Source organism: Rhinatrema bivittatum, chromosome 7 (genome assembly GCF_901001135.1).
Source record: "Rhinatrema bivittatum chromosome 7, aRhiBiv1.1, whole genome shotgun sequence".
Classification (NCBI taxonomy): domain Eukaryota; kingdom Metazoa; phylum Chordata; class Amphibia; order Gymnophiona; family Rhinatrematidae; genus Rhinatrema; species Rhinatrema bivittatum.
The window spans coordinates 192,922,815-192,935,392 of NC_042621.1; the positions used below are offsets into that span (position 1 = coordinate 192,922,815).

At 39.6% G+C, this 12,578-nt stretch overlaps 2 protein-coding genes across 3 annotated transcripts in view; one reads left to right on the top strand and one right to left on the bottom strand.

Moving 5' to 3' along the window:
* CTNNA3 (catenin alpha 3) overlaps positions 1–12,578 on the top strand; it is a 2,257,234-nt gene that overhangs the window by 702,489 nt on the left and 1,542,167 nt on the right. The window lies entirely within an intron of this gene.
* The window catches only part of LRRTM3 (leucine rich repeat transmembrane neuronal 3), a 372,911-nt gene continuing 370,517 nt past the window's right edge, over positions 10,185–12,578 (bottom strand). Inside the window, exon 3 of the mRNA XM_029609719.1 lies at positions 10,185–11,145. Coding sequence (XP_029465579.1) covers positions 10,945–11,145 — 201 coding nt within the window. The 3' untranslated portion in view covers positions 10,185–10,944. The remainder of the gene's footprint in view (positions 11,146–12,578) is intronic.

Genomic DNA, 12,578 nt, shown 5'->3' on the forward strand with positions numbered 1-12,578 from the left:
GTTGGATCCTTCTTCCAATTTTTGAATGAAGATCTTTTGGCTAAAATAGCTTCTTTCACCTCCCCTTTTAACCATGCCGGTAATCGTTTTGCCTTCTTTCCACCTTTCTTAATGTGTGGAATACATCTGGACTGTGCTTCTAGAATGGTATTTTTTAACAATGACCATGCCTCTTGGACATCTTTTACTTTTGTAGCTGCTCCTTTCAGTTTTTTTCTAACAATTTTTCTCATTTTATCAAAGTTTCCCTTTTGAAAGTTTAGCACGAGAGCCTTGGATTTGCACACTGTTCCTTTTCCAGTCATTAAATCAAATTTGATCATATTATGATCACTATTGCCAAGCGGCCCCACCACCGTTACCTCTCTCACCAAGTCCTGTGCTCCACTGAGAATTAGATCTAAAATTGCTCCCTCTCTCGTCGGTTCCTGAACCAATTGCTCCATAAAGCTATCATTTATTCCATCCAGGAACGTTATCTCTCTAGCGTGACCCGATGATACATTTACCCAGTCTATATTGGGGTAATTGAAGTCTCCCATTATTACTGCACTACCAATTTGGTTAGCTTCCCTAATTTCTCTTAGCATTTCACTGTCCATCTCACCATCTTGACCAGGTGGACGGTAGTATACCCCTATCACTGTAGTCTTCCCTGATACACAAGGGATTTCTACCCATAAAGATTCAATTTTGTATTTAGTCTCATGCAGGATATATATCCTGTTGGACTCTATGCCATCCCGGACATAAAGCGCCACACCTCCTCCCGACTGCTCCTCTCTGTCATTGCGATATAATTTGTACCCCGGTATAGCACTGTCCCATTGGTTATCCTCTTTCCACCATGTCTCTGAGATGCCAATTAAGTCTATGTCATCATTTACTGCTATACATTCTAATTCTCCCATCTTACTTCTTAGACTTCTGGCATTAGCATACAAACATTTCAAAGTTTGTTTTTTGATTGTATTTTTATTCTGCTTTTTAATTGATAGGGATAAGTTAGAATTTTTTAGCTCAGGTGAGTTTTTAGTTACAGGCACTTGGACTACTTTTCTAATTATTGGAACCTCACTGTCGGGATGCCCTAATTCTAATGCATCATTAGTATCCTTTAAAGATACATCTCTCCGAACCATGCGCTGCTGAGCGACTGTCGGCTTTCCCCATTTGTTCTAGTTTAAAAGCTGCTCTATCTCCTTTTTAAAGGTTAGCGCCAGCAGTCTGGTTCCACCCTGGTTAAGGTGGAGCCCATCCCTTCGGAAGAGACTCCCCCTTCCCCAAAAGGTTCCCCAGTTCCTAACAAAACTGAATCCCTCTTCCTTGCACCATCGTCTCATCCACGCATTGAGACTCCGGAGCTCTGCCTGCCTCTGGTGACCTGCGCGTGGAACAGGGAGCATTTCAGAGAATGCTACCCTGGAGGTTCTGGATTTAATCTTTCTACTAAGAGCCTAAATTTGGCTTCCAGAACCTCCCTCCCACATTTTCCTATGTCGTTGGTGCCCACGTGTACCACGACAGCCGGCTCCTCCCCAGCACTGTCTAAAATCCTATCTAGGTGACGCGTGAGGTCCGCCACCTTCGCACCAGGTAGGCATGTTACCAGGCGATCCTCACGCCCACCCGCCACCCAGCTATCTACATTCCTAATAATCGAATCACCAACTATGACGGCCGACCTAACCCTTCCCTCCTGGGCAGTGGGGAGATATCCTCAGTGCGAAAGGACAATGCATCACCTAGAGAGCAGGTCCTTGCTACAGGATCCTTTCCTGCTACATCTGGTTGGTGCTCTCCCATTATGAGACCTTCTTCCTCCAAGGCAGCACCAGGGCTGCCAGTCTGAAGTTGGGACTGGACTACTATGTCCCTGAAGGTCTCATCTATATACCTCTCTGTCTCCCTCAGCTCCTCCAGGTCTGCCACTCTAGCCTCCAGAGATCGGACTCGTTCTCTGAGAGCCAGGAGCTCTTTGCATCGCATGCACATGTACAACTTCTCACCGGTGGGTAAAAAAATCATACATGTGACACTCGATGCAAAAGACTGGGAAGCCCCCCTCTTGCTGCTGGACTGCTGCCTTCATCTCAATTTTTATCAGTTCCTAGTTAAGTTTTAGGTTGCTATGGGAGTAGGAATGTGTCTAAGTTCCTTTAAATGTATTAGTGAATTCACTATATGTCTGGTAGTGGCCTACTGGGGTCTGATCGAATTCTCAATAAAGTTTTTGTTGATGGGGTTTTTTTTTTTTGTTTTTTTTTTTTTTTTGTGCAATGGCACCTGCCTATAAATTAAGGGATGAGCTTGGGGTGGGTGGGCGAGGGGTGGGAGGGTTGGGAATTACAAACAGTCTAACTTTAGTTAGTCAGCCTGAGTGACTCACAGCTCCCTTGATTAACAAATGTTGTTCCCTATTCAAACCTAATCACACTACCTCAACACCTTTCCAAGGTGAGTAACTGAGCTGAACTATTCAACTTTTTTACTTTGGTATATACTGCTCCTAGCTTATTTCTAGCTTCTGGCTACTTTTTTGTGGGGGTTTTTTTTTTGTGTTTTTTTTTTTGTTTTTCAATACAATGCACTCAGTTATTTATTAAATAAAACACTTAGCTCTTTAAAAGTCTGGAGGACACTATAATAGTCAGGCAGACTTTTAAAAAATAAACACACTACCTACTGCTACCTTATTGACTGACTAAATACAAACAGTCTAACTTGTTTATTTATTCACTGCCAACCTACTGCTACCTTATTGACTGACTAAAAATACAAACAGTCTAACTTGTGTATTCACTGCCTACCTACTGCTACCTTATTGACTGACTATTTAAAAATGCAAACAGTCTAACTTGTTTTATTCACTGACTGACTATTAAAGACACAAACACACTAAATAATATTCCCAAATAGTTAACTTTGCCCCAATACTTTTAAAAAAGTCAATGTCAATGTCCCAAGCAAAAACTTACTGATTCCTTTCAGCCACCAGCAAGGTGATCCTCTCCTCTCTGTGATGGGACCTGAGCCTATTAATATGCTTTTCCTAACTCAACAACATTCTCCAGGGTAAACTTGGGATGCTATGGCAGGTAGCAAACATTGGGATGAAGTGACCTAAGAGCATATATCTGGGCCTGGCCATTCATCTGGCCTTAGCCATTTCCAATAATTTTCTCTTAGTCAGTGGTACAGTGAGCATGGGTTTTCAAGGTCATAGGGGCTAATCCCCCTAAAACTTAAATGGTTGATCTCTTCCCTGTATCATATTCTCTATAGGATCACTTTCCTTAACATATTATAGATTTCTTTATCATCAGGGTTAACAATCTGGTAAGCTACCTGGTCCCCCTAATTGGTAGAATTGCAAGGTAGGTGGCCCAAGTCTCTTCAGGCCAGTTTATTACTCAGGTTATTCTCTCCAATTTTGATAGAAACATGTCCCAAGTTTTTCCAAAATGGGGGCTGAGGCGGAGTTCAACCAATTGCCTGTGACTTGGACATGAGTCACGTGGGCAAGGGTGTTCCGCTGATGTCCCAGTCTCTCCTCAACGCTGGATACTAGTTCCACTGGCCATGCACTACCTTCTGGAACTGTTGCCCCCCTTCTGCTAAGACTTGCAGATGCCTCTCTATATTGTGAGGTTGGTCCCAGATCCTTTGTAGTTCCCCTTTTCCTGTAAGAGAAGGAAGAACAGGCCCCTTATGTAGACTCCTTAACTCGATTACTCCCCAAGAATTCACTCTGGTCCTATACAAAATAATGGTTTCACACTCTTTTTGTCTCAGGCATACTTATTCACTCTTGATGAGACATAGATGTTTCAATATGTAGTGCTCAGCCGAGCTTCTCTGGCACCAAGATCCTTGTCCCTTCACTCAGGTTCCAAGAAATGTTATATACTTCCCTTATAAATAAAGCGTCTGGAGATGTGTTTCTTTCTCTTTCCTCCCACCCTACCCCCTTATTCACCAACCCAGTGTTCTGATTTTCTCATTTAGATTGGATATGGCCCAATAACCAAAGTTCTTGCAGCTTTTCCCACTTGGTTAAAGCTTAACTATTAACTCATGGTATTATTAATACATGGTAAATGTATTCTGTTAAATTCCTATCGCCTTTCTCTGCTCCTAGTTGTACATTTCCCTGTTTTATTGTAACTGCAATTGTTTTCGCTTAGCACCTGTTACTTTTTCTTTTATTGTAACCTATTATCACACACCCCTGTTTATTGTAAACCAGCATGATGTGATGCCTATCACGAATGCCGGTATAGAAAAAACTTAAATAAATAAATAACTCACCTTTGAGACTTTAAATTTATTTATTTTTTTTATATTTAGATTTATATTCCACTTTTTTTTCAGTGTTTCAAAGTGGATTACATTCAGGTACTGTAGGTCTTATTCTTTGTTCTTTTCTTTCTAGTAGATTGTTTAGAATTGGAAAGAACTATATTAAGCTAACTTTAAATTTTAATCCATCTAGCTCTCAATTTGGGGTCTCTGGATATAGTATTACTCAAAATTGTTAAAGATTTTTGAGTAATACTATACCCACCCCATTGGTTTTTCCTTTTTAGTCTCTTAAGAAGCCTCATTCCTTGCAGTTTTACCCAATTAAACTGTCCCTTTTTCAATTATTCCCAAATATAATCCACCCAATTTAGTTTTTTTCCTTAATCATGGCCTCCTGTTAACTCAAAGCCTATTTGCTTTTTTTCTATGTGGCTTGTCTTGTCTGTCTGTTTTGGCTAGAACTGTAAATTCCAAGGAGCAGGACTGTCTCTTATGTGTCTCTGTATAGCATTGTGTACATTTTCTATGTCACATTCAAATAATAACGATGATAGTAATAGCATCCTACTGCTACCAGTATATAAGAAGTTCCCACTTTTGCGATGCACTTTGAAGTGGGACTCGTTAACTTAGATGTAAGATACATTTTATTTTCTCCAGGTTCCAACAACTTTTTCTATATATATCTTAGTCCAAGAAGATGGAGTCTTCCTCCAGGTCACAGTAAGGGTTTAAACTGAAACAGTTCTGGTTCCTTGTCACCAATACACAAAACAACAAACTGCTCTGTAAAACCTAGGCCAGCGTTAAGCAAGCAGTTTAATCAGGAAGAGGAAAATTCCCATATGGTTCACATTCAGTTTCAGGGCAGAGCTACCTTAGTACCTGATTCAGCCGATCTGCTGCTCTGGAGTAGCAGCTCTTTTCCTCTGCTGCTTCTTCTCTGAGTAGGATGCCTTTTGTAAGGAACTACAGGGTGACATTCTGTGATTAAGTACATTTCCTGGGAAGCTGTTTATGGCCTCCAGCACTGCTTCCTCCAGTCTAAACTAAGAAAAGGAAAATCCCTACATGGGTCATGGTTTCTGCATGGAGTTAGGTTTCATTCAGTAGAGTCAATCCTTTGGAGTAGCAGCTCTCTCCCTCTTCTGTCTCTTCCCTGAGAAGCTGTGTATGCCCTTCTGCACTGCTTTCCTTTTTCATCCTTCTGCATGAGTTATTTGCTTAGGCACATTCATTCTTTTATAGACTACATTGTGCTTCCAAGAAGGCATTTGGGTAATCTTCACAGAGTGGTGGTTACAACCCTAAACAGTAGTGATATGATTGCATTTGACCTCCAAAAGAGAATACTGGGGTTACCTGCAGGGAGTGGTGGTTATAACCCTAAACAGAAGTATTAGGCTTCTGAGAAGGTTGGGGTGATCCTAAACTTTAATGATCATGGGGAGAGGAGGCCAGATTTCTTTTTTACAACATCATTGCTAACCTTGCAGTCTTTCGGGATTATTATGAAACTTGGTAATAAGTCATGGAAGGGGGTTTGGGTGTTGGCAAAGTTGAAGATGGCAAGACCTGAAATAGCCTACTAGCAAAGATGATAAATGTCATCACTGTAAGATGTTTTGGGCATGCTTGGTACAAATATAGAAAGCAGTCATGGGAAAAGGGTTGAGAGGTCAGGTGAAAGACATGGAGGAGAGGGGGACTTGATGTTGGGTTGCATATGAGAATTTATATGCATATCTACCCAAAGTGGATATATCTCAGCTGGCCAAACTGAGTGGACCATTTTTGGCTTTATCTGCCATCATTTACTAAAATATTATTTATGTTGCTTCCTATTTGTTTGTTTGTTCCAGACTGATTCTGAGTTGTCCTTGCTCATGCCTGCACCTGGTTCCTAATCTTTTTTTACTTCTTTGTGTTGCTGTTTACTTCCTTTGGATTAATTGCCCAGGTCTGACCTCAGCCAGATTCTAACCCTGAGCATGCTTACTGGACCTGCACCATTCTTTTAGGTCTTGTCCTCAGTCTATCTACTCTCTGAATTGTTGCTTTATGTCTATCCCTGTCATCACAGGTGTTCCTCACAAAGGATCAGCAAACTGACAGAATTCTGCCAGGATTAAGGAGGATTAACCTTACAATTATGTTTGTTTTAGGGAGTCTTGATGGATAAGATGCTCTCATTGAGTTCTCCTGCTGTAGACTTAACTTTTCCCATTCGTTCTAGGAGTCATTGAAGCTGAACCAGGACTATGATTTTCTTCAGGCAATGGAGGTAGATGTCTGAATTATAATATGCCCCATAGCAATAACAGGAGGCTGAGATCAGTTGAGTATTCTGACATAGAATCCCAACGCCCACTGACAGTGGTAATTTTAGCCCAACCCCCTGATGGAGTGATCCATCACCTGCAGATCTCTGACAGGTACAGGGGGGAGGTGAAACCATCACAAGAGCAGCTGTTTTGAAAAGTATGTTTATTCTTCCTGCTGCTGGCAATGTCTCCACTAATACTATTTCATTTTAATCTGTAATAGCATTTCTTTTGTCTTTCATGGAGCAGAGTTGAGATTTCTACTCTGAGGTTTGCTGTCAAATTCACCAGCTGAGAAAATGTTTCAATAATTGGAATTAACTTCAATAGTTCATACTTAGAAGAGGAAAAGTTGCAAACTTTACTCACATTAATTTAATGATTGGAAAGAAGCATTAATAAGACTAGATCTGACTGACTATAAATTTAAAGATTTCTCAGTAATGAATGGGTTAAGGGAAAGGGACATAAAGCTTTTACAGCAAGAGATAACCATGGTTACTTAACAGACTGATTATTGTAAGGCTGTAACTGGATCTCTAATAAAGGTCAACGCAATGCTGCAATATCAAAATGAATCACTGATAAAAAAAATACTTATTTAATTGGCTTATCAGAAAAAGCTGAAGAGGAATTTATTAGGTGTATCCAAGGGAGAATTTCAGCCTCTCAAAAATGTTATCTGTTGAATTTGACCGCTTGCTTCATGTTAATAAGATTTATCATATTTCCAATTCTGTTTTTTAATTTTTTTCAATTAATCATGAGATAAATTTGGAGCAATGCAGTTGTGAAGGTGGACTAACACTATTAATTCTACACTGAGCTTAATAATGAAATGATATTATTAAAAGTATACAGTATATATAGAGAAAAAGATAATTCTTGTGTAAAATTATTTTTGTGTTCATATTTTCCAAAACCTTGCTAGAGCTACTCAAGAATGTTGTAAGGTTTATAAGTTTGCTTCAGCAAACTTACAGTGTAAAGTTTGAAAAGTCAGTTTTCTACCTGGCTGTATGGAATGTGATTAATAGCAATGTTGAGTATCTTTCTTAGACTTTGATGCTAAACTATTGTTGATAAAAAGAGACTGTCAGGAAAGCAAAAAGAGGGATAATCTTCAGAGGATAAATCTGATACTTTGTTATTGGAAAACCTATTGTAGAATTTTTAGACAATCATTTGATGATTAATTTATAGTTGGCCTTTAAGATTTACTATCAGTCTGACTGCAGGATTTGGATTTTATCTTATTGTCTAATGGTCAGATTTTGAATTTAATTATAGTACTTAAAATTGTTTCTTAAATTATAGGGGCATTGTGTTGTTTGCTTGTAGGTGGCTCATAGAAGGAGACTGAAAGAAAGTTTATATTTTTATAATTAATGCAATGGTAGCTTGTCAATGAGTAACTGTATAGTACAGAGGGAAATACTGATTAATAGGATATCAAGTTTTGATCTCTTTAAGAGATGGCAATATAAATGATTATATAAGATATCTTTATTTTGATTCCACCTGGGTGCCTGGCTCCCACAAACTGCATGCTGCAATCTGAAGTACATAGGTTTGATTCCTAGGTCAGATTTCCATTTCCAGAGCTGAGGATGCCGTGGAGGCAGCATCTTGTGGTGGAGGAAGTCTCAACCATTGCTTAACCCAGACAGCAACCAATCCAGCTTAGTATGCATACATACCAGGTGCTAGAGGGAACTGAGGTCTGTAGCCTCCGGCCAAGGACAGTTACTACAATACTTGGACTAGATGGAGGATTATAAGATTGGGGAATATCCTCAAGTAGTTGCAAGTAAAGGCTCTTGGAGTCATAGCCCAAAAGACGCCAGTTATGACTGAGCTGGAAGCCCAAAGGAGTAGAGAGAACTGGGGAGCCAAAAAAAATAATTATAATAATAAGAAATAATAGGAAATGTTTAAATTGCCCATTATTGCATGTTTTTTTTTGGTACAATAGGAGGAACATAAGGCTGAAAGATGAATGAATTAGCTACTCACTCTTGCACTAGCATAAGCTGGAATATCTCTGTGTTACTATGACTGACTTTTGCTTATTTTCTGTGATTTGATAGATTTCAAATTGTATTTTGTTGTACATGGATATAGGGCTTGATTCATTAAGCTTTTTTTTCCCATAGACAAAGAATGGGAGAGAAGCTTTAGTGAATCAGACCCTAACACACATGCAGAATGTCAGAAAGATAGCACCAGCACTAAATGGGATAGCAGCTTTTGGCAACCATGCTCAGAGACATATGTTGATGATATATTTAGCCAGGTACCATATTTTCAGTTCCTGGATGTGTCATATTATTAAAAGACTACTTAAGGAGCAACTACTAAAAAATGACTTTGTTTTAGGATATCTCATCTACCCAGGGCAGTAGGCACTGACTCCATAGAGAGATTGTTTCTTAATTTTCTATAAATGAAACTCCAGTCAACTTAAAATTTGAATCTCTGACCCAAATTATTTTAGATTAACTTCCTAGATAAAATAAAGATGGCAGCTTAAAGGATCATGGTTTAGTTCTACTTGAAAATGCTAAAAATGATTAAACTCTCACGGGTAGATTTTTAAGCCACTGCGTGTGTAAATCCCGAGGTTTACGTACCGTAGCCGGGCCTTACATGCGCCGGGTGAATTTTCAAACAGGCCTGGCCATGCGCATAAACTCCAGTATGTGAGTACGTGCCAGGGCCTGAAAAGGGGGCGATCCGGAGGGAGGGGAGAGGCGGGGCTAGAGGCGGCCAGTACAGCTGCCATTTGCCGCTGTGCCGGGGAAGTGCGACATGCACAAGTTGCTTCTGTTCCAATGGAGCAGTAAGCAACCAAACACAAAAAAGGGAAGGAAGGAGAACAGGTTTAGGAGGTGGGGAAGAGAGGGGAAGAGGGTGGGAGTAAGGGCAGGGGGTAGGGAAGTTCTCTCCCAGACTGCTTCTTAATTGGAGCGGACAGGGAGGGAACTCGGGGAGGCCCGATTGTGTCGCCACACGTAATCTTATAGAATTGGCCCCACCCTGCGTGCACTGCCCGCAAATGTGCCCGCGCAGCCATGGGATTTTATAACATGTACGTGCTGGCGCGCGCATGTTATAAAATTGGCGCATCTAAGTATCAGTGCACAGTGTCCCATGAGCAGTTGTACTTTTCACCTACCAATGCCCAGTTGAAATTTCAAATCATTGCATTGGAGCTGCATGCAGAAAACGTTTAGGAAATATTTATCACATGCCTCTCTTCAAAATGTGTTGGGAATGTAGATCAAAACCCTTAGAAGTATGAAATGACTGAGGAGAGAGATGTTTCAAGGCAATCACAATTAGAACCACTATTATTTCTTGCCCAAAAGACACAAAAACATAATTAAAGAAAATATCATTTATCAAGTTGGAGCTGTCAGTTTATCCAGCGTTGTTGCTCTGGTTACTGATTGTTTTCTCTCTTGCTTGGTCCATGTTTTACTGTTTTCCTTAATAAAATACTCTATTAAAAATAAAATAATGAGTCATTCATTTGGAAATATGTTGTTAAAATATCCCTCTTTATCATTATATTTCACGGCTTAGAAACCAAGCTGTTAATCAAGGCAACAGTTAGGACTGAGAAGAACTGTTATAAAACTCTTTGAATTTCACTTATAACAAAAGACTTTTTTTTGTATGTGAAATAGGATCTTTAACAGGTTTGAACAATTTCAGCCATTTCTGGATAATGAATTATCTCTGGAACATGTAGATAAAATTCTAAACTGTAAGCATGGCAACAACCATGCATGTTCAATACAGCACATAATTTCAGAGCCAAATTTCCTGTGCAGTTAAACAGGAATGGAATGATACTTAGAAAACTGAGCAACTTTGAGGAACACAAGAAAATAATATTTTTGTTAATCAAAATGGTAGAAACTCAAAATCTGTAAAGCAAAATGTACTTAATTTATGGTAGATACCATCTGTTCTTAATTCTTGAAACTTTACAATATGAAAAATACAGTTGATCTGTACAGCTTTTTTTTTTTTTTTTTTACATATAGGTAGGATAATGAGCTTTGAAAAAAGTTCATTTCAAGGTTCATATTCTGTTTTTTATGTGAAAAAATACTGCACAACTTAATTATAAATTGTCAACTTGAAACAAGAAATTCATATCTTCCCTTTTCATCTTTATCTCTTGGTTCTTTCATAATGTAATGCTGCTTTCTTGCTCATATGTGAACTTCTGCCTCAGTGAAGTCCTTCAGATCACAGGGATTTGGTTGCAAAAATTTGCAGCATATCAAATCTGGGAAGCTGGTTATTGATTGTTATCACCAAGTCGTGCTGATGTTATTGTGCTCAGATCAAGATCAGTCTCTGCTAGGTGTGTTTCAAGAGGATCCTCCTGCATTTTTGTGTCATACGGCTTATGAGAGAGAAGTTCATGATGCACACCACAGTAGCTTATTGTGGGTTGGTCGTATGTCAGGAAAGATGAGACACTCATAGACAAAGGTATCTGAAAAAAAAATGTGAAGAGTTGGTTAAAGAAAATCATCTATACAGAACATTCCCTTACTTCTCAAACTTGTGTGTTTGATATTATTTTTCATGATTAAAATGAAACTCCATAATTGTAATGTGAAACACAAAATATTATTTTCACTGCTTTACCATTAAGAGCCTAGTGACTATGACAGTCAAAGGAGCTGGGCACAACATGGGCTGCAGGTTAGGGGGAGGGGGGAGGAGATAAGCCTAGACAAAGGAGGGGGGAGGGGAGGGGAGGGGGAGATAAGCCTAGACAAAGAGTCACTTCCAGGGAGGGGTAGGCCATGAGCAGGTGTTAGCTGGCCTTGAAAAGAGGAGCAGAGGAGAGGGCAATTCCTTTTTTTCTTCCATGGGCTGATACAAAAAATGTTTTGCTCACTCTCAGGCGGAACTGGTCTAGAGTAGGTTAGTTAGGTGCAGGTAGGGCTGTCACAGCACCAGGGGTGACCAGCATGTCAGGACAGAATTAAACGAAGGCAGTAAATATGATAGGTCATGGTGAATGCCTGCAGTAGCTTCTTCTGCCTGCCAATAGTGGTGGCGTTTAACCAAAGTTCAATGTATTCTCACCGCTTCGATGGCAAGTGGGATGGGATGATAGCAGAGCTGGCAGCTAACACCCCCCCCCCCCCTTTTACAGAACGGGGTGATTTGAGCAATGGGGAGGATATGTAACACTGAACAAATATGGTTTCTATGGCTGGGTATACATGCAGATACTAGTTGCAGGCAGAGCTATATCAGTGGGTATTGGTCACCCACATGTTTTTTGCTATGGTTCAAGTTTAACACATTAAGGTCATGAAGATATTTGGATGTATGTTAATTTACTAATTTATTGGTTTCTTGCTCATGCATAGTCTGCAATTGCATAAAATTGCTTCCTACTGGGCTGTGGCCATATTATATCCACATAAAGCAAGTTCCAACTCGATATCTGCCTAGGTGAGTTATTTAATGTAGGGGATTCCTGGGAATGTGGACTGGGGCAGGAGGACGTATCTGCCTGCACATGTTGACACAATTTTAGATTTAGTTATAAAATATTGCATGCCTGTAGTAATGGTTTAGCTAATGCACTCATTTAAGAGATTATTTTTTCAACAGATCATTTTAGCTTAAAATTTAGCTCTATACTTACATGCCTCTTTTTCCCACCACATTCCTCCCTTTAATAGTTTAGAAAGAAAAGATAGGTACCTAAAAAGTGACTAGGAAAAGACAATTTAGGAAAATATTTAAATGTCTTTGTCTCTAGTTCTGCTAGTATTTTGTTTATAAAATGGTTGAATAGAATGTTACTGTGTGAAGTAATCTAGTCTTACCATTCCTATGGAACAGCCTACCTAACGAACAGGTCAATATAGTAAAGTGCGGCCACGGTTACCCTGCTCCTAACCC